Consider the following 21,441-nt stretch of genomic DNA (forward strand, 5'->3'; position numbering starts at 1 on the left):
CATGCCCACATCCCCCCACCCAACCCCTCTGCTTACCCGCAGAGGGATCAGGTTTGATTTGTGCCTCGATCCCCCTCCCAAAACACTCTGCACCCCCCGGTGACCCACCCTACAGACCCCTCCAGGTCTGCCCCGATCCCCACTCCCCCTCCCCGTCCCCTCCCCGTTCCCTCGTGGCCATGCCGCAAGGTCCAGCTCAGCTCTTCCAGCTTAGATCCACAGCAACATTTCAGAAGAAATTGGGGAAAAATTATTTATAACAAAAACAGTCAAACCTCCCCCCCCACAAAAAAAAAAGTCAGCATCACCCACATATTGCCCGGCCCCTGCAGCACTCGGTTTTTGTTATCCCAGGGCCCTGCCACTTGGCTGCAGCCCCACAGAGTCCCCCACAGCCCTGGCACCACTCACGGGGACCGAGCCAGAGCCCGTGCAGGTACCCGAAGCTGTGGCAGGCACTGAGATGAGTGTGGGACCCAGTTCCTGAGCTCTGCGCCTGCGCCACCTCGTTAAAAAGGATACCTGAGATGGAGAGGAACAGGAGAAGCGGAGGAACAGGGCTGGGGGAGGACGGAGAGCTGGGCAAAGGAGTGGGGCGCTGAGAACCAGCTGCAGGGCGCTGGCAGCCCCCGTGCAGCCACGCGGCGGTGGGGATGCCTGAGGCAGGGCTCCCAGCTGGAGCTGTGTGCTTCGTGCTTCCACGAGAAGGACGGAGATTATGTGCCTCATGCCTCTTCTCCTCGTGTCTTTTGCAGAGGGACCTCGCCGTGCTGCTCGCCGTCGTCACCTACAGAGCAGCAGCACCTCAGCGAGTGCCAAGGAGGTGAGAACCGGGGTTCCTCCCTCCCCAGAAGCTGCTTTCCAAAATCCCACAGCTTCACAGCTCTGGCCCCAAAGCAGGCAGCAGGGCTCACCTTCTGCAAGGCAGCTCAAGTAGGCAGCCGGGGCACTGCTCCCGTTGACCAGCTCGTACTTGGAGCTGCTCACCGCGTCCTCTTCCCCCTTCTCCTCCTCATAGTCGTCATCTTCCGAGTCCACCAGCACCAAAACGTCACCTGAGTCCTGGCTCCTGCGGGCAGCAGAGCAAGCAGAGGTGGGCTGAGAGGCTGAGGACAGCTCGTCCTCACCCTGTCCCTCCTGGCTGCCTCTCCCCTGGCTCAGACACCTCTGCAACGCACCGAAACGAGCGGGTTTTGAAGGGCTCTCCCAGCCTGCACTAACGGTGTGCGAAGGACAGCTGGTTTCACACCCAGGCCGCCCCCAGCACTCTGCACTGCTTCCCATTCATCTTCCAAAGTCCTCCAACCAGCTCCTGACCATTCATGTACTACACTGCCACAGACCCTCCCGAGCCGGGTTATCCTCCCCTCCTGCACACAGAGGGATCTGGAGCCACTCACACCAGAGTCTTCCCATGCCGCAGCACCGCAGCTGTGGGAACACAACCAACAAGGGCAAGGAGAGGGAGCAGGGCCACGAGCAGCAGGAAGCAGAGAAACCCAGCACAGCAGAACCCCGCAGAGGAACGTGCAGCTCTCAGACATCCCCAGGGAGGGAAGGACGCGGTGCAAGCAGTGCAGGGAAGCAGAAGGTTGCTGTTTCTATTTACTCACCGTGTTTTAGGGCTTGGCAGCACCAAGGAGAAGCTCTCCTGCACGGCCTTCCCCCACGCTACCTGGTGCCTCTGCGTGGCCAGAGGCGAGGCCAAGTGCTCTCCTCGTCCTCCCGCTCCCCGAGCCACCCTTGGGCTGAGCCCTCCTGTTCCCACCCCAAAAGCCCAGCTTGGCTCTGGTCAGCCCGCCTGGCCCCTGCCCTACGGGAGACCACAGATATCAAGAGGCAAACTAGTGAGTCTGTGCAGGATGGGACGAGGAAAATCAACTCACCTGAACGCAGCACCTAAATGGGAGAGAAGGGAAGGGAAAAGTGCATTAGAAACCACCCCCAGAGCAGCCGGTGCTGGTTTTGCCACGCAGCCCCCGCCTGCAGGATGCTCTCTGGCAGGCAGAGGAGGTGCAGAGGAGGAGAGTTTCTGCCAGAGGGGAAAAGCACTCGGATCGCCCACGTATAGCGAGAGAGCTTGGGAGAAAAGGGAAGAGCAGGGCTGGCTCTGCACAGCTCAGCTCCCTGCGTTTCCAACCCAGCTCCTCCTGGGCTGACGGGGATTTTGTCTGGGAGCAGGATGAGGCTGAGGGGCTGGGGTAAATCAGCGGCCAGCGCTCCAGGAAGGACGGGAGGGTTAGGGACTGAATGAACCCCTGCCCCAGCTGGCGTGGGGGAGAGCTCCTACCTCTGAGGCACAGGAGGGGGTTGTAGTACAAGATGAGCCCGGAGATGGTGAGAACAGCCATCAGGGACAGGGTCGCCACCGCGCCCACGACTCCAACGATGTTTGTTGGCTCTGCAGACAGAGGAGACACGGGCGGCCACCTCGTCAGCGGGACACGGATGGATGCTCTCGCTGCACGTCTCAGCGCTGCCTCAGCTCTGATTTCCCATCACTTCAGTCCCAGCACCACGCAGGGTGCGAGGCTCAGGCCCCTCTGCTTCACCGACATGGAAAACGCCACCACGAGGCCCCTATTTCTGTGTCCACGTGTATTTAGCAGATGCAAATCAATCCCTGTTGCAGTTGAAGCAGCACCCTGAGTGCTCCTCTACCCCCAAAACACATAGGGAGGGACCAGGGAAGCAGCTGTGCCCCTCTCTGAGGCCCATTAACACCGAGGTGAGGGGAATCGGGCTTTTTCACCCTGGCACGAAGGAGCCCAGCCCTGCATCCCACTTGCTGTGAGAGTATCAACAGCCAGCAGGCTCCCAGGGGCAAGCAAAGTCCCCGGGGCCTCTCCTACAGCTGCAGGGATCTGCGTCCCTGCCTCCCACTGCGACCCCAGGCAGCCCCACTCACGCTTCACCGTCAGGCAGACGAACATCTCCCGCAGCCCCACGGGGTTCTGCGCCTTGCAGACGTAGCAGCCCCCGTCGGTGCCCTGGGAGCAGTTCTGGATGGTGAGGCGGGACACGTTGCCCTCCTGGGCGATGAGGAACCTCCCTCCGGGCTGGATCTCCGGCTGGGTGATGCCCCGCAGCCAGCTGAGCCTGGCCGCTGGCACACCCTCGGTCAGCCGGCACGTCAGGGTCACGTTGTCACCCACCAAGCAGGTCTGCGGGGGGTCCGATTCCAGGGAGGGGAGCTCTGAAGGGGGAAAAAAAAAAAAGAAAAAGGGGATGGTGGAGTTTAACACAGCAGGAAATCACCATCTGACAAATTAGTAAGCGTTAACAGAAGGAAGCGTTGCTGATAGGGCTCCTGATGTTGCTCATGGGACCTCAGCAGCCTTCCAATGAGCTCTGTGAGCAACTTGCACATTGTTCGATCCTATTTTGGGCACCTGCTGTCACATCCACAGGTGGGAATGTTCGGGGGGCAGCCCATGGGAAGATGGCAGAGAGGAGAAAGGCAGCCCAGGCATCTTCCTTGGGAGGTGCAGAGTTCTCCTGCAGCCCCAACAAGCCTTCGAGGACAAACACAGCTCAGGTTTTTGAAAGCCACTTTCATCAGCCCTTGTTAGAGGCTTATGGGGGACTGGGGGCATGCACAAACACTTTGCCATAAACCCAGCCCCAACAAACTTCATCTCAAGCTGAGCAAGGCACTAAAACCTCCAGTCACCTTCTGTGTTGCAGCCCTAAGTACGAGTGTTTGCAGAGGTGAAAAGAGTGCTGCTCAGAGATTTGCCAGCCCCCGAAGTTGTACCCAAATCAACACATCGACAACAACCCTCCCATGCTGGATCTCACCTGCAGGACTTCTGTGCCTCGTGCAGTCACCCCTGCACGAGTCAAACCCTGCCAGGCAGCCTCATTATCATCCCCCTCCTGCCCCACTGCAAGAGCCAGCAAGCCTGACTACTGCCTTCGTGTTCTGGAGGGCAAAGAACGCCCGGGGTAACCGCCTGCCCCACCATTAGCAGGCTCATTAATAATTACTGTGCTGAGCCAGGCAACTCACTTATCTCCACAGAGCAGGCCGGCTCCTCCTGCTCCACCACGTGGCTCCCAACGCACTTGAAGACTTTGCGGTGGGCGAGGTGGGAGCTGTTCAGGGTTTCCACGTGGGTGTCCGAGGACCTCGTGGAGCTGATGACCCAGCTGGAGTTTTCCAGATCGTGCCCCTCTTCCCTCCAGTGCAGCGTGGGGTGGGGGTACCCCCCAGGCCAGCTGCAGAAGAGCTGCAGCATCAGCCCCGAGGAGGAGGTCTCGGCCCAGCACTTCAGGGTGGACTGCGGTGGATCTGTCAGAAGAAGAGCACACTGTTAAAACCACATCCAAGTCACGGCTCTTAGCACCCCGGGGCTGGAAGCCCAGCAAGAGCTTGGTTTTCCAATCCTCTTTCAAAGTCTTTAGGGTTTCCCTGCCTGTCTGGCTCCCTGACCCCATATCCCTGAGCCCTGGGGGACCACAACTCTGACTGAAGGCCACCAGGGACCAGGCTGTTCTCCAAAATGCAGCCCAGCAACCACTAACACACAGGGGAGGGACAAATTACTGCTACAGCTCTGTCTGACAGAGGTTGTTGTCACCACATGAGGGCCCAGACTGCTTCTCACACCCCGCGCCGCGCTTTGCATCACCCACATCCCGCTTGTGGCAGCGGGGACAAACTCCAGCAAAGAAGGGAGGCAGGGTAAGCCACCGTGGCCTCGTGCCAGCACCACTGGGTAACAGCCAGGAGCACGTTTGGTATCTGAATGCAGACACAGCTAAGTGCTGGCGGGACGGGGCAGGAACCAACAGAACCCCAAGGATCCCTTTGTGCAGCCCGAGTTCCTGCTTCTCTCCCATCAGCTGGCTTCTTTTTGCTCCTGACGCTGGCCGAGAGCAGGATTTTAGTGCAGAAACTGGGACACACACACCCATACACATGCACGTGCCTGTGGAACAGCCACAGGGAGGGATTCCGGACTCTGATCCTGGCAGAACTGTCCCTGTGGCTGGCTTGCCTACTCCCAGGGCTGAACGAGACCCCACTGAGAGACCAGACGCTGCCAAGCAAAGCCCCAGACAAGAGATGTCAGAGGGATGTCCGACACATAATTTGCAGAGCATTTATTCAGGTAACCTGAGAGGTGACATAATTTAGACTAAGGGGAAAAAAATCATAGCACAAAACCCACGTGAGCTCCAACAACATACCTGCTTGGGGCTCGGCTTTCCTGGAACTATATACATGCATTTTTTTATGATCTTTGAAACCACCCTGCTGTGGCAAGAAATTCCTCTGTCACTTCCTCTGTTCCAGCCCTGGGGTGGTCTCGTAACTGCTCCTGAACCCTAGCTGTGGCTGACAAGAGCAACCTGCCGGCCTGAGTCATGGGGAACTGCCCCACACTGAGGGGCAGACCCCGCCAGGGCACTGCACTTCTTGTGCCGTCCCCTGGCACCTGCCTCCTAATGCTGTCAGCGTTTTATCCTAACTCCCAGGCTCTCCCAGCACGATCCTACTCTTCTCCCTAAATGTTAAGAGCAGATCTGTTCCTCACAAAGTAAAACAAATAAAATTTACCCCAAAACTAACAACCTCTCACGCCCCCAGACCACTACAACACCATAACACACCAGCAGAGATGGGCTCCATGCTCACAGAAGAGCCAAGAGACCCATATCAAATTGCACACAGACAGACCAGGAAATCCCTCGGAGGTGTGCAATTACACGTTTCCTTCACACCATGTGCTTCTTATCCCAACACAAACACAGAACAGCAGCCCAAGGCCACGGCTGCACCTCTGTCACGTTGCTTTCTCTACTCCTTGCGTGTTTGTTTTATTTTAAATACAGCTTTAACCAGAAAAAAAGGTGCTGCCTGTGCCGGTCAGGTGCACTCCAGCCCAGGCCAAGTTGCTTCAAGGGCCAACACCACCGAGTGTGAAAAATAAAAGGCAAGTGCTTCTAACGTGAAGTTGGTAAGCTTCAGCTTCTGGCCTTTGCTGGTGCTGCTCCTGCTGACCAGGAGTCTCTCTGCCACCTATTTACGGACACCCCCATGGCATGTACCACCTGGGTGACCTTTGGAAGTTAACTGACAAGTTCCGCATTAACAAGTGAATTTCAGAGGGTGGTATCGACACTTGGCATGCCCACAGAGTTTCAGAAGGGGGAAAAAAATAGTATCGTAAGGAAGCCACCTTAAGATTTTGGACTCCCCCTTCCTGAGCCCCATGCCTACACATTCTCTGTAGCAGCCTGGGCTTTCTGGATTCCTTTGCTCCAGTCCTCTGTGACCCTCCAACCCCATCTGCAGGTTCCTCGCCCCAGGAAGGGAATTTTACCTGTGTTAACATTCAGAGATTTAATCTGTACTAAACAGGCACAACTTTTACAACACACACCCTTCACCAAAGGCTGGCAAAGGAGAAACACCCTGAATGCAAACAGAAAACAAGCATCACACTGTAAATGTTGACAAAAAGACAAGCAAGCAAGGAAAGAACTTGTAAAGCACAGTGCCACCGCAACAGGAAAACTGGCAGCAGCCTTGCCCTCCCCTAAACCCTGGAATATGGGCTGGGGTGGTATAAGGACAGCAGGTCGCCAAGGGGCCTATGAAGATTTCTAAGGGAATTAATACGAATGGAAATGGGAGAAAGCACCAAAAGACATGAGAGGGAAAAGAAGCTGAAAGAATGACCTGTGCTGATAACAACAGGCACATCCCATCACACTGCTCCCACTGATAAATTTGAAGAATGCGATGTTTCTGTCAATCAGAAGAATGCACTCAATGACCCAAAACTGGAAACTTCAGCTGAAGGCCCTCCATCCTCACACCAAAAGGATGGCAGCAAGGTTGGCATTGTGCATCTACTTCAAACATGTATTTCAAAAAAAACATGTTTATTGTGCAGAAGTCACCCCGATTCTGAGGCAACGGGCCACAGCTATAGGACGTGAAAGATCTGTCCAAAAACTACCGATGAAGAAGGAACTGAAAAGGCATAACGAGGACTTCACAGCTGGCACATTAACGTTCGCTGCTTGTGAGTAAATGTTTAACTGAGTAATATCAGCCTGCTCACAGATTTTATGTGATAAAGCCACCTTCCCCCTTTTCACATTAGCTTTCTACCAGCGCCAGGTTTGCTACAAAACCGGGAACCTGAGCGCCAGGCTGGGGGAAACCCACAGGCACGGGACAGACTTACTGGCTACCAGGAGCTGGACTCTGTGCTCATGGTCTGTCTTGTTTAGCACTTCCTTGCAGGTGTAGTTGCCTTCGTCCTGCAGACGCAGCTCTGTGATGCGCAGCGAGCTGTTGTCAACCAGGGAGAAACGGACATCGGGGGGGAAGGCGACCCGCGAGGAGAAGAGTGGGGGGAAAGAGTGTGGATCCCCTTGGAACCAGACCACTTCTGTTGCTTCTTTGGAGACATTTCGGCATAAAAGGAGGATGCTTCCTCCAACCTTCCCAAAGACCACTTCTTCTGTTCCTGCAAAACGGAAGGGATGGTGTTAGGGATCTAGGGAACCTGAGAAATTCCCTTCCACAGAAAACTTTACAACAAAGCCTCGCACAAATTAATATGTGGTTTTCAGCAACACCAGGCAAATGGTATTCATCAACAGAGGATCCAGCCCTTCCATGCTGTTATGAATAAAAAAGCCATTTGGGGAACCTGCTGAGGTGCTTCATTACCACACCAAAGCCACTCCTCCCTGCCTGCCATCTGTTAACCCATTTCCCTCCCTTGATTTGCCTGCCCAATTTTTGTTCTGGTGGCCCTGAGGCAGGTATCCTGCCCTTGGCTCCAGAAGCCTACACAGCACTCCTTACGGAGCCTCATCTCCTCTGCAAGGATCTCCACGATGCATTTGGCAACTACAAAAGTTCACGATCAGAAAGAGGAACACGGCTTATAAATCTCAATGGGAAAGCAATGCCAGCTTATTTTTGCCTGAGGAAAGGGGCAAACGGCAAAAGTGACCTGAAGGAACTGGACAGGAGCTGTGTCAGGGCATCGGTGACACTGAATCGGCAACAATGAGAGCCCAGATTCACGGTCGTGGCAATGCTGGTGCTCACCCTGCATTTTGCTGAACCTCTGCCTCCTACTGCCCAAGCAACCTCGTCCCTACACTGCCCGGGGAAAAGAATGGTAATGGAAAAAAAGCCAAAGAACTCAACAAAGCGACTCTAACATCAGTAGCCACAAAGATAACTAAACTCTTGGTGTCTTGGTGGTCTCCTTTTACCTCTGCCAGGCTTCAAGCCCTCCCAGCCACATCCCCTGCCACAGGGGACCTGAACCCGAGAGCAGACGCAGCCTTTTCCGAGGCAAAGGGCAGCGATCAGGCGCGCAGCCTACACCCAGAGGGCTGGCAGCACGGCGATCCCTGCTGGGGCATCTGAGGGTGGGTGGGAATTTGAAAGGGAAGGGGCCAACAGGTGATTTGGCAAAAAGAATAAAAATAAAACATGCTACTGCTGCACCTGAAGCCTCGACCACACGTTCTGCCGGGGCCAAGGCGAGCTGAGCCCTAGCCCCATTGCCACTGCTCTCCATGGCTCCAAAATGGGCTAAAACCCCCTAAAATCCCCAGCTCCGCAGCCCCACCGCGACTGGGGCGCTCGTTACTTTTACCAAAAAGTGACTTTTTAGTAATTAAATAAATAAATCAGCCCTTGGGACCCTCTGGAGCCCTACCCACGACTCGGGCTGAGGGACCGGTGGAGCCACCTCAGCGCTCGCCCACCCGCCCGCCCCCGCTACCTGCGGCGCCCCGGCGCAGCGCCAGCCTCCAGACGCAGAGGGCGAGGAAGAGCCGGGCCGGCGGCGTCCCGCCGGGGAGCCCCATCGCCCTCAGCCGCCGCCACCGCCTCCCGCTGCCTCTCGGCCCGCCCGGGAGGCGGCGCCGCCCGGCCTCCGCCCCACGGCTCCGCTCAGGTGCCTGCCCGGTCGCCCCGAGCCCCCTGAGGGGAGCCGACCGGGGGGCCGGCCGCCATTTTGGACGCCCGACTGCCCCCTCCCGCCATTTTGGGCGCCCCCAGCCCCCTCAGTCCATTTCCCCGTCCCACAGTGAAACGAGCTGCTGGGCTTTTTTTTTTGTCACAGAATCCTAAATATCGTAAAAGACCTTCAAGTTCATCTAGTCCAACCACCCCCCTACCACGAATGTCACCCGCTAACCCATGTCCCCAAGCACCACGTCCAACCTCTCCCTGAACACCCCCAGGGACAGTGACGCCACCACCTCCCTGGGCAACCTGTCCCAACACCTGACTGCTGTTTCTGAGAAGAAATGTCTCAATTATTTCTCTTAATTATTTATCATTTCTTTTGTAAGAGTGCTTTGAAGCAACAGGTGGCTCCCCCAGCAGAAAGAAGGGGCTAGGAGCCACCGGGGGCCCTGGGCAGGAGCAGCAGTGAGCAGTGAGAGGACATCAGCTTGGGCACGGGCTGTGTGGTGCTTCGGCAGCAGCAGGCAATGCCCTGAATTCATATATGTGGTAAAGGAAGAAATGCAAGGATTGTATGGATAAATCAAGACCTCTTGTCAAGGTATCTTTGGAAGAAAGGGAACACAGGCAGTGGAAATCAAACCAATGCATAATGCAGCATAACACTGGCAAATTCAGATGTGGTAAAGGCAGGTGCAGCTGTGGGGCACTCCACTAGACTTGCCCCAGTGTATTCCAAGGCTGACTGTTGTCTTGTATTTGCTGTGGTTCCTGTACAGGCAGGACTTCACCTGAAATTGAAAGCCTTCGTCATGATCGGCAGGTGAAACAGCCTGTGTGAAGTCAAAGTGAGGTGCTGAAGTAGCTAGTATTTCGCCAGTGTTTTTTGGGGGGTGTCACACAGTGAGCTCAGGTGCAGTCCAGGGATCCATACCAAGAGCATTCAGTGCTATGAGAATGGTGTTTCCAGAAAGCAAAATGGGGCTGATACCTGAAAGTGAGACCCCCCTGTTATAAGTTGCCCCCGTAATTAATTTTCAGAGAGCATTGCATTAATAATAGAAATGAATTTATTGAGTAAGCAACAGCAAGCAAAACAGCGCTGGGCGGCCGGGGAGTCTCAGCTCCGCCAACGGCGCGCACCTCACCCCCCCCAGGGTCCCTTTTTATATCTTGGTGATTTCAGGATTACGCAGCACGTCCGGGTATGTTCTGCGACTGCGCGCACTGTTGCTAGGGGGTCGTCTCTGTCCCTCTGGTGGTCGTGAAGATGAAGGCCGTAGTCTTCCTCGGCGTTGTGGTTCAACTTCTTTCTTTATTTGGTCGTGTTGGCCCAGCGTGAGACAGGAAGGCAGGGTGTTGATACACTAGTTTAACAACTTATCAGAAAATGGTTACATGAACTTTGCAGCTGTGTTTTCTGAACAAAAGAGGCTACTGAGATGCAGAAGGAGGGAAGGGGAGAGGATTCTTTTTTTGTTACATTAAGCAATGGAATTTTCATAGTGTCTAGCTAAGCATTATATAGCTCCTTACTTCAGCAGGAAACCTTCGCAACACCTGCTCCTCAAATAAAACTCTTTGTTTTATAATACAAAGGACAATGAACAAACATCTATGGTGTATGTATTACAATCCCTCCTTTTTCTTTTAGTTACTCATTTTGTTCATTGAATCTCTGCAATGCTTGACTACTAAGAACTAATGTTTCCTCGATTTCTTCGTTAGTACTTACTGGCTCATATTTGGCACGTATAAGCATTAGATGTGCCGCTTCTAAACGACCTTTTACAATCGCAATCAATTTATTAAAAATACATGGTCCAAAAGTTAGTGCTATTATTAAGAACAACAAAGGTCCTGTTATTGTTGATAATAAAGTAGTAAGCCAAGGTGAATAATTAAACCAAGATTCGTACCAGCTCTGTCGGGCTTCATTCTCCCGTTTCCTTTTTTTTTTTTTTTTCAACCCTTCCCTGGGTCTTGCCATTGTATCTCTTACCTCTCCAGTGTGATCAGCATACACACAGCATTCCTCTTTCGGGGCTGCACACAGCCTGTCCTGTTGTAAAAAAAAAAATACCAAATCTAATCCCCTATGATTTTGTAACACTACCTCTGAAAGCAGCCTGATAGATTTTCCAGGGCCGAGATGGATTGTTCAATTTGGGTCAGGTCCTCGTCCACAGAAGGAAGTAAATTCTTGATTTTGTTTAACCAATGAGGCTACCCTGGTTCCCACTCCAGCTCTTCCCAGGATTATTAGGGTGGCCAAAGTTAGAGCCGTGAATTGTTCCCATCTTTCCAGATGATGACTTTCCACTGTGTCTGGGTGTACATATAATCCTCAGAGTGGTATAGAATCCTTGGTATAATTATCACCTGTATACAGAAATCACGAGATGCATTAAAGAGTTTTAGTGATAGACAAGGAGTTACGCCCACTCACGAACAAACCCACCTAGCATTGTTGGCTGAGATTAACCACTCGGCTGATTGTTTTCCATTCTCCGTGATATTGCATAGGTGACACTTCCCACTAGGAACCATGCACACACACCTACCACCTCCAGTGACTTGTGTTAGTGTTACCCTTATGTCTTTTCCCAACTGTAATGTAGAGGGCTGTTCTCGTTTGTGCGGGAGGGCTCCCCAGGATTCCCGATAGCATCATAATATGAAGGCCTTATACTAAAGCATAATCAACAATGTTTTGTTACATTTGGGTTTGTTTTGTTTAATAATTGGTAGCTGGCATTCATGACCCCCCCATATGTTATTCTCAGCTATGTTATCATTCTCAGCTTTACCTGAGCTCGTAGGGCTGCCGAGGGTTGGAAGTGCAGTATTTTCCGCAGGCTGGATTCCCTGGACATTTTTTGACAATATCTCATTTGGTCCTACTGCCTGGGGCCTATCGGCATCCTCCTTTTTATTAGCACGAGTCCTCCCCTCTCTGTTCTGTGTTTGTAAAATCTGACACCTTACATTTTTCCTAGTACCCAGCTAGTATCATCCAAGTTTGTTATATTTATATATAGAACCTTGCAAATTTCTTTATTTCCATGGAAGGTTCCTGTATACCCTATACCATGCCCTCACCACCTGTAACGGGGACCTGCTTGTTGGTTACAACCTTGCGGCCCATATCCCACTTGTAAGAATTTATTCCGACCAGCCCCGAGTGTCCAGTCCATAGCAATGGTTTCACACTCCCACTATGCACAATAATACATGTTCGGGTAATTACAGTACCCCTTTCCTGGGTTAGAACTTGGGCAGAAATAAAATCCTGATCGGTTAAAGCATGGCTGCACTGACACCAGGTCACATAATGTGATGCGAAAACTGGGAGCACCCGCTGTCGTTGTTTGCTGGATGACGAATTGATCCTTCCATCTGATCAAGCTCCATTTAAAAGGCTGATGGGGATGCGCAGACCCATAGCTGACCAAAACGATGATACTGACTCCCATGTATCGTAGGAGGTGGTTGGAGCCCATCTAAATTGTCGGCCCCTCAGTCCCCCACCGTTTTCACTTCTCTGCCTCGCTTGTCAGTTCGGTTGCAGCGAACTACAAGGTATTGGTTCTTCTTGGCAGCAGCAGTGTTCTTCAGGGGAACCTACTAGGGAGCCTTTGAAACAGGGCCTCCTCCCCTTCCCACGATACACAGATAATATACAATACTTATCGAGTCCGTCTTAGTGTCAGCTTCAAGTCGTCAGGGCCTGGAGCTGCCTCCCATTTACCTTCCCGGATTGGTCCTTTCACACGGCTGGCATGCGTCCATCCTTTCTCCGCAGTTCGAACAGCCGTTTCTGTGGTAAGCAAAACAACATAGGGGCCTTCCCCATCGTGGTGTTAAAGCAGTCTCTTTCCAAGTCTTAATTAGAATTGAGGGTGATCAAGTGGCAATTCCAAGTCATAGGGTATACCATATAGCATTTCAAAAGGAGAAATTCCTACATCAGTTCTGGGCTGTGTCCATATGTTTAACAGTGCAAGGGGTAAGCATTTTACCCAAGAAGCCTTAGTTTCCAGCACAAGTTTTGTTAGTTGTTTCTTAATTTCACCATTCATTCACTCTTCCTTTCCAGAAGAGGAGGGGTGCCAGGGGCTGTGAAAATCCCACTCAATCTCTAAGTCCTGCTTTAATCCTTGCAGTAAAGCTTTACACCCATTCAGTCACGTGGTCAATTAGGACAAACAAGTAACTCAGTAAAGTCTACCTGGATACTTTGGGAAGGTCAAAGCCCTGGCTCCCGTCCCCCTCTAGATAGGTTACAGAAGACCTTTTTATTTACCTTTTGACATATAGTACATCCTCTGCATGTGTGCTTCTCTAAAGTATATATATTCCTACATAGACATGCTTTCTTAGAACAACATCACACATTGCTTGCACCTCCCAATGACTCTTCTGATGTAAAACAGTTAATATTTGCCTCATTATCACTTTATTCAGCATTTCTCTCCCATCAGGGAGTATCGATTTTCCTTAAAATGATCCACATATTTGTAACATTAATACCTCCTTGGGAGGTTGTAATTGCTCCAAAATCTTTTTTAGAATTTACCCAAATAGATAGGTGGCCCTGTAAACTTCTGAGGTAAAATTGTCCACCTATATTGTTGCTTCCGCCTCCATTTCAGGGTCTTTCCAATCAGAGGTGAATATACATGTATGTTTGCTCTCAGGGCCAGAGAGCACTGCATTAATAACACTGTTTTTCCAGTCTAACAATTTACTAGTTGAATGCCCAATTTAATCATCAACTCCCTTCCCAACAAGTTAGTCCCTGCCTTGGATACATACAATAATTGCCCAGTGATCATTTTATCCCCTAGTCTCAGCTTGGTATCCCCCAAAAGTGGCACTGTTATCCCAGTCCCTTCTACCCCCATCACATTTAGGGTTTCATTAGTTAATTTAATCCCTGATACTTTACAAGTAACAGCAGTTGGGAGAGCGAGAAACCCCCCCGCAGACACCAAAGTCAGTGCAGAAGGAGGGGGAGGAGGCACTCCAGGCGCTGGAGCCGAAGCCCCCCTGCGGCCGCTGGAGAGGCCCCTGGTGGAGCAGGCTGTTCCCCCCTCCCCGATGCTTGGGAAACTGAACAAACACCACAGCAAATATGCAAATATACCAAAACTTCTAGACTGTTACTTAGATAATGCCTACATCACCTTTCCCTGCTCATTCAACTTCGAATACCTTTAACACTTTCAACAAACCTTTTAACACTTCCTTTATCTTTCTCTAGCCTTTACTTTTCTAATGCCAACATCAAAGGCTCAGTCAGGGGCCAACTTAATTCCATACCTTTTCCCTCCAAGATGCTGAAACAACCTCAATATACAACATTTCATCCTGTTTTCCTTCTTTCCACAAAAACAACATTGACCGTAATATGGTGTTATAATTAATACTTCCATTTAAGGGCCACTCCGCTCCATCCTCTAGTTTATAAAGTGGCCACCATTGATCACAATATTTGATAAGGGTTCTTTTACTCTCTGTACCCTCTCATCCCACTATATCCCTCCAATGTGTTAGTATACATCCTAGGAGGCTTTTCCTCAGGATTTCTTTGCTTTGAACTTTTCCTATTGTAATCTACAGTGGTTAATATTCCACCGTTTTCCTAGAAGCTCTTTACTAGTCAATCCCAATCCCTCCAAAATCCACAATATATAGATACACAAGTAAAATCAGACCACTGTAAATTAATTGCCTGTAGACAATTACACTGGAAACATTTAAACCTGATGAACCGATAATATGCCTGGGAAAATTTTGTTCCCTTAAACATACACCTCACTGGCAGTTCTTATATTTTCATATTTACATATTAACACAGGTATAAAAGAACACTTTAACAAAAATGCCCGGGCTTGTATACATACAATATACAATGTACAGTTATTATTCCAGTTAGAATTATTCCTCAGCAGCTGGAAACATTATGCCAGTTGCCATTAAAGCTCGCTTACCCTCCTCCTGTCTTTCTTAAAATCTCGGACGTCCCCGGAGTTAATGGGGATGGCCACATATTCCTAGTCACTGGTCCCTGAACGCTAGAGTCAGAGTCGCTATCAGAGTCTCCCTGGGATTGTGGATTAGGAAGCCCGGGAGTCGGAGGGGCTGCAGATGGTGGTGGTGAAATATAGGGAGGCAGTGGGGCTGGGGTCTCTAATTCTCGGTTTTTCTTGTGCCTCCCATTCCCTCCTTTTTCTTTTAGAGGATATAAATTGGCTGGAGTTTCCGAGCTGATCCACAAATGTGCATATTCACTTTCTTCCAAACTAAAAAGTTCCTTTGAGTTTACATAAATATTTAGGGCCTGGCAAACCCAATCTTCAAAGGACCCAAATACAGGCCAGTAAAGGTGGTCTCCTCGAATCTGTTTACCACCCCAAACTTCAACACAATAATGTATCATTTTTACTTTATTGCTTCCCCGCCTAAAAGGGGAATCCTGCCAATTTTTAATCATTAATCCCAGGGTAACCTAACATCAGACGTTACCCTGCCCATGGGACCAGAAGGCTTACTCTTCTTCTGTCCCATCTTCTGGAGCGCCTTCACACACACACACACAAATCGCTTCCCCCTTTTCGTGGCCCAGTCCCTCGCGGGATGTGGGAACCGCACTACCGAGGGGTCCGCACTCGCTTCGTCCGCAATTGGACGTCTCACAACGCTACGCTCCAGGATACCCAACCCCAACCGAACGGATCACCGGCCTATACTTACTCACTCCTGAGTCTTCGTTCGGTCTTCGTGCACAAAGATTACTAGGGGTTGCCGGCTTTATTTGCTTGCTGCCGAATTTAGGGTTCGTCGGTGAAGGATTTGAATGAAAGTAGTCCTAGCGAAGGCCGCTGAAATCAGCGGGGCGCCCCCTCCGAAGGTCTTTCAATCAGATTGCCTTCATCCGAGTCACGGCACCAAATTTGTTATAAGTTGCCCCCGTAATTAATTTTCAGAGAGCATTGCATTAATAATAGAAATGAATTTATTGAGTAAGCAACAGCAAGCAAAACAGCGCTGGGCGGCCGGGGAGTCTCAGCTCCGCCAACGGCGCGCACCTCACCCCCCCCAGGGTCCCTTTTTATATCTTGGTGATTTCAGGATTACGCAGCACGTCCGGGTATGTTCTGCGACTGCGCGCACTGTTGCTAGGGGGTCGTCTCTGTCCCTCTGGTGGTCGTGAAGATGAAGGCCGTAGTCTTCCTCGGCGTTGTGGTTCAACTTCTTTCTTTATTTGGTCGTGTTGGCCCAGCGTGAGACAGGAAGGCAGGGTGTTGATACACTAGTTTAACAACTTATCAGAAAATGGTTACATGAACTTTGCAGCTGTGTTTTCTGAACAAAAGAGGCTACTGAGATGCAGAAGGAGGGAAGGGGAGAGGATTCTTTTTTTGTTACATTAAGCAATGGAATTTTCATAGTGTCTAGCTAAGCATTATACAGCTCCTTACTTCAGCAGGAAACCTTCGCAACACCTGCTCCTCAAATAAAACTCTTTGTTTTATAATACAAAGGACAATGAACAAACATCTATGGTGTATGTATTACACCCCCCACCCAGAGCACCCTTCTGTAATGCAACCACTTAAGAAACATCCCAAAAGAAGTGAGGCTGTGAAAAACAGTGCTAAAGGACTATGAAGTATACCAAAAACTGTATGATTTGGGGGTAAAAAAAAATATGATTTGGGGAAAAGAATAGCTCAAACCAGAGTTGTGCAGGAAAGAAGTATAGCAGACAGCAGTGCAGACTGGAAGGAGGCAGCAGATGGAACAGGTAAAAGATGAGTTTCTCCACAGATGGAGAGATCCAATGGAAACAGAAGCTGCAGGGAACAAGAAAAGAGAAAGGTACGAATATTTTCAGTTTCTTTAAAGCTGACCCTTGGATTCCTATAGTTGAGTGCAACAATGCACAGCAAACATGCTGCTAAACTCCAGCAGCAGATGTGTTAGAAGAAATAGTCCCTAGGAACAGGCGGAAGCACCTGCCTCTTTCTCCACCCTGTGGCTGCAGATTTGAAAGGCTTAAATAATAAAATAAAAGCTAAAATGCCACTTGCTAGAGCTGAGAGCTGCCTGGGAGAACCTGTCAGTACCACCTTTGTCCTTCTTGAAGCACTGGTGTTTTGGGTGGGCCCTGGAGGCTCTGCTCAGCTGCCTCCCCTGTCAGGGCAGGAGTGGGAATAACTCCTTGCCCACCGCCCTTCAGCACAGGGCAGCTGCCGACCCAAAACAGCGAGTATCTGGGGCACACCGAGAATGATCCTAGCAACCACCTTCTCTTTCTCATCTCGTCCTGACAGGCAGGAAAGGATATGGGGATTCTTAGTAGGTCACTTAATTAACAAAGCAAATGAGGAGAGAGGAATGAGGCTCAGATAGCTCCGTTGTGCTCAGCAGACCAAGGCAGGTGGTATGTGTCCTCACACAGGAGACTGATCCCGAGTGTACGTGGATCAGACTGACCCTGCTGCTCTGTGCCTGCAGAGGAGCTGGGAGCGGGTGTCATTGAAGAGGACTCCTTCTTGTTGAACCAGGGAGGATTTCCAGCATGTATGGCAGCTGAAAACCTACACCTTGAATACAAGGGCTCTGGGCTGATGCCAAAGAAGAGGGTGGCCGGAGGCACGCGTGTTTCCATAGGGAAGCATGTGGTCAGTGCCCATGTGCAAAGAGGGAGCCTCCTGCTGCCAGTGGGGGACAAACCTTCCTGTGCCAGGACAGAGACCTCAGCAGGCAGCAGCATGCAAAGATCGAGCCCTGAAGTGCTCCAGGGCAGGCCAGGGCCAAGGTGGGCTGGGAATAGCGATGTTTTGGGGTTTGATCTGTCTGATGCTCCTGCCCCAACTCAACCCACGTTGTCTCCAGCTGAAACCAGTCTGCCCCATGCAGCCCTGTGGGCTCCTTTGGAAACTTTGCAACGCTCACAGCCCGGCCTGGGGCACCTTGTGCACGCAGGAATCGTGTCCCTGGATCGTGCTTTACAAAGGGAACAGGGGCAGGGGACGAGCCCCGAGCCCGGCCCCACACAGGCGGCCCCCGTCGGGCGCTGCGGCTGCCGCCGGCCTCGAACCCGCGGCCCCGCGGTCCTCGGAGGGGAGGGGGGGGGAGCGCCCAGCCAGCGGGGGGCGGGACCACGGCGCAGGTTTCCTCCAATGGGAGCGGGGGGCGGGCCGAGGGGCGGCGCTGATTGGGCGGCGCGGCTGTCAGTCACTCGGTCAGGCAGGCAGTCGCCTCAGCGCAGCGCCGAGGAGGGGGCGGCCATGGCGGTGGACCTGGGGCTGTGGAGCGGGCCGCTGAGCCTCACCGAGGTGGAGCAGAAACCCGCGCAGCCCCTGCGGGTCAAGTACGGCTCGGTGGAGATCGACGAGCTGGGCAAGGTGCTGACGCCCACCCAGGTGAGCGGGGGAGGCCCTCAGGGGGGGTGTGTGTGAGGGGGGGGTGTGCGCCTGCCCCCCTGAGGGAGCCACAAAATGGCGGCGCGGCCCCTCCGGGGGAGCAGCGGCTGCGGCCCGCCCTGGCTGGCGGTGGGGGACGCCAGGATTTGAGGGCTTTGGCAGCACTCGTGGGTGCCGAGCGGCCTTGAACGTTCAGGATCGAGCGTGGCTGGTCACGCCTGGCCGGCGTGCGCGGCGCTGCCGGCTGCTCCCGCTGACGCTGTCGTCGCTGCAGGTGCAGAACCGCCCCACCAGCATCGAGTGGGATGGCTGCGACCCCCAGAAGCTCTACACGCTGGTTCTCACGGACCCCGATGCTCCCAGTAGGAAGGACCCGAAGTTCAGGTAATGGGGGTGGCCCTCTTGGACTGAGCTGAGGCCCAGGAGGAGGTGGGGAGCGTGATCTAGGTTATGGCAGTGGGGCTGGGGATAAGAAATGGCCCTGAATAGGATCAGAGCCCTTGCAACTCTCCTTGAGACAAGGACAGCGTGGGGAAGAAGCGCTGCTTTTGCCAGGGTTATTTGGAGGTCTCCTGTACCTTGGAGAAGCGCAGCATTTGCAGCTCACTAACATGAGCTGTGCGTGAGTTGGAACTAGGTCTCTTCGTGCTAGTAGTAAAATATTAAAGCAGGGACCAGCTCACTTCTGCTACATCAGGCCACTTGGAATCACATGCAGTGCTCGCTCTTACAGGGTCAGACTGTGGGCGTGGTGGAGCTGCGGGGCAGGATGGCAGCTGCCTGCTGGGCTCTGCATCCCGAAGGAGGCAGTTTGTGCTGTGGGCCTGACACCTTTGGGTCTGACCAACCAGGAGCAGCAGTGGTTAGCCTCAGTTACCTATTCTAACAATTTTGGGGGAAAACAGCTGCTCAGAGCAAGGAAGGGTCTTACCCGAGGGCTGTGACGCAGCCTGACTGCTTCTTGCTGTCTCCTGTCAGGGAATGGCATCACTTCCTGGTGACCAACATGAAAGGCAACGACGTGGGGAGCGGGACCGTGCTGTCAGACTACGTCGGGTCAGGACCGCCCAAAGGAACAGGTCAGTACATGGCTGCAGTTAGGGGGAGCTGAGCCTGGCCGTGCTGTGAGCGAGCAGACGCAGTGCTCAGGGCACAGCCTGCGGCTGCACAAACCTTGTGTGGTGCCGCAGGGGCAGCCCCAGGGGGCCTGCCTGTAGCCAGCCCTAATCACGGTGCCCCTTGGACATCGGGCGATGGATCCGTGCCCTGCCTGAATTCAGTAGCTGGGGCAGGGGGAACGCAGCTTAGGGCCAACGTGAGTCCTTCACACACCCCTTGTACATCTTTAAGCTCCTTTAGCTCACACTTATCCTGAGAACAATGGCAGCAGCTGCCAGCGTGCCCCAGGTGGACGCAGGCTTGTTCCCTGAGCAGCTGGGGTCACTTCAAAGCCACCCTTAAACCCCAGGACCACAAGTGAGGTGTGCTTGTCGTGCTGTCTCCTCCCCGCAGGGCTGCACCGGTACGTGTGGCTGGTGTACGAGCAGCCGAAGCAGCTGAAGTGCGACGAGCCCATCCTGTCCAACCGCTCCGGCGACAAGCGAGGGAAGTTCAAGGTGGCGGCTTTCCGCAGCAAGTACAACCTGGGGGTGCCGGTGGCCGGCACCTGCTACCAGGCGGAGTGGGACGACTACGTGCCGAAGCTCTACGAGCAGCTGTCCGGGAAGTAGGGAGCAGGCACCGCACGAGCACCGCGTGGCACCCCCGACCCCCAGAGCCCGCTCAAAGCACCTCGCTGTCGTTCTGTTTGCCTGTGAGTTGAACCCGGCTGCTCCCGCACTGACCTGAGCTGAGCCATGACCTCGCTGCCGTCCATGAGCTGAATCCGCCTTGGTGTTGGCATGGTCCAGACTTGTGCTGTGCTCGTTGCTGTAGGCGCAGCCTGTAGCTAGCCCAAAAAGCTTCCGAAAAGGCAAGGGGCAGCCCCTCCGGGCCGACCTGCTCAGGGGAAGTCAAACCCTGTGAACCGCTGCCACTCGGAGCGGTGCTGCTATGGGTGCAGAACCACTTCTGGTTGCTGCTGGCTGCGCAGCCGTCCCCTTGCAGGAGGGGAGAAGGCAGCGGGCAGAGGGAAGCTGCTTTTTGTTGTTTTTTTTTTTTCTCCCTCAAGTATTTGCCAATGAGGTGAACCACTGAAGTCATTACTTTAAAGATAACGAGTAGAATGAGGCGGGGAAGCTGCTTACCTTCTGATTCTCTGTTCTTTTCTGATCTCTGTAGCCCCTCGAAGCAGAGTGGCTTTGTTTTGTCCGTGTTCTGTTGTGACCAATGCGTGCTCACGGTGCAATTAAACACTTACCCAGGCGGGCGGTGTGCTTGTGTCCTTGGGGAGCAGGGGAGTGCTGGCAGCTCGGCGCGGTGCCCTTCCTTCCTCTGTTCCTTCCCCTCCTGGCGCAGAGGTGAGGCTGGAGCCCTGCGAGGGGAGCTCCACGTGGGCAGCGCTGCCTGAAACACACACATCGAGCCTAGAAGATAAAATGCTGATGTTTTAGGAACGGAGCTCAAGGCAGGCACATTCCTTATAGCCAGGACAGTGTCACTTACCCCCAACACCTCCACCACTAAACCCTTTGCACTCCTTGCTGCTCCTGGGGCAGCGCTTGCTCACGGGGTCCCCGTTTAATCGCAGCTGTCACCTCCTTTGCTGGGCACCGCCACCTGGCACCTGGGGGCGCTTCCCTTCCCCGCAGGGCTGCGGTTGTGCTGCTCCTGCAGCCTGCAGGGGGCGAGGCCTCACTCAGAAAATGAAACACAGCTCACGGCTGTCTTCAAAGGGTGTAAAGAAACGAAGCGAATGTGATTCTGCTTCACAGCACTAGAAGCCTTCCCCTTCTTTTAACGTCTTTTCTCAAAGGTACTGTTTTTTGAGGAGTGTGTGAAACACTTTACAAACCTCAAAATGCTGCAGCAATGCCCCGTAAATATCAGTTACCTTGTACTTCTAAAGACATGAGCACACCTCGGGTGAGTGGAGGCTGCAGGTAT

General features: G+C 52.8%; 2 protein-coding genes across 2 annotated transcripts; one reads left to right on the forward strand and one right to left on the reverse strand.

Moving 5' to 3' along the window:
• Positions 1–216: 216 nt before the first annotated feature.
• VSIG10 (V-set and immunoglobulin domain containing 10) lies at positions 217–8,957 on the reverse strand. The gene is made up of 8 exons (XM_068653805.1): positions 8,772–8,957; positions 7,206–7,490; positions 4,013–4,294; positions 2,909–3,196; positions 2,291–2,401; positions 1,887–1,899; positions 915–1,069; positions 217–787 (listed from the first exon to the last, which is right to left on the reverse strand). Exons 1-8 carry the CDS (start codon positions 8,854–8,856, stop codon positions 726–728), a joined length of 1,281 nt encoding a protein of 426 aa, XP_068509906.1. The 5' UTR covers positions 8,857–8,957; the 3' UTR covers positions 217–725.
• A 9,238-nt stretch (positions 8,958–18,195) lies between these two features.
• Positions 18,196–20,760, forward strand: PEBP1 (phosphatidylethanolamine binding protein 1). The gene is made up of 4 exons (XM_068653821.1): positions 18,196–18,396; positions 18,671–18,780; positions 19,375–19,475; positions 19,909–20,760. The coding sequence occupies exons 1-4, from the start codon at positions 18,262–18,264 to the stop codon at positions 20,124–20,126; spliced, it is 564 nt and encodes a 187-aa protein (XP_068509922.1). The 5' UTR covers positions 18,196–18,261; the 3' UTR covers positions 20,127–20,760.
• The last annotated feature ends 681 nt before the right edge of the window (positions 20,761–21,441 follow it).

Source organism: Anas acuta, chromosome 17 (assembly GCF_963932015.1).
Source record: "Anas acuta chromosome 17, bAnaAcu1.1, whole genome shotgun sequence".
NCBI lineage: Eukaryota > Metazoa > Chordata > Aves > Anseriformes > Anatidae > Anas > Anas acuta.

Bases quoted from the DNA above. Each gene is read 5' to 3' on its own strand.
- PEBP1 (XM_068653821.1), top strand. From the start codon at position 18,262: ATGGCGGTGGACCTGGGGCTGTGGAGCGGGCCGCTGAGCCTCACCGAG. The intron at 18,397-18,670 runs GTGAGCGGGGGA...TCGTCGCTGCAG, and splicing joins AGGTGCTGACGCCCACCCAG to GTGCAGAACCGCCCCACCAG. The intron at 19,476-19,908 runs GTCAGTACATGG...TCCTCCCCGCAG, and splicing joins AGGACCGCCCAAAGGAACAG to GGCTGCACCGGTACGTGTGG.
- VSIG10 (XM_068653805.1), bottom strand. From the start codon at position 8,856: ATGGGGCTCCCCGGCGGGACGCCGCCGGCCCGGCTCTTCCTCGCCCTC. The intron at 7,491-8,771 runs GTAGCGGGGGCG...TCCGTTTTGCAG, and splicing joins GCTGCGCCGGGGCGCCGCAG to GAACAGAAGAAGTGGTCTTT. The intron at 3,197-4,012 runs GTGAGTTGCCTG...TTCCCCCTTCAG, and splicing joins GGCCTGCTCTGTGGAGATAA to AGCTCCCCTCCCTGGAATCG.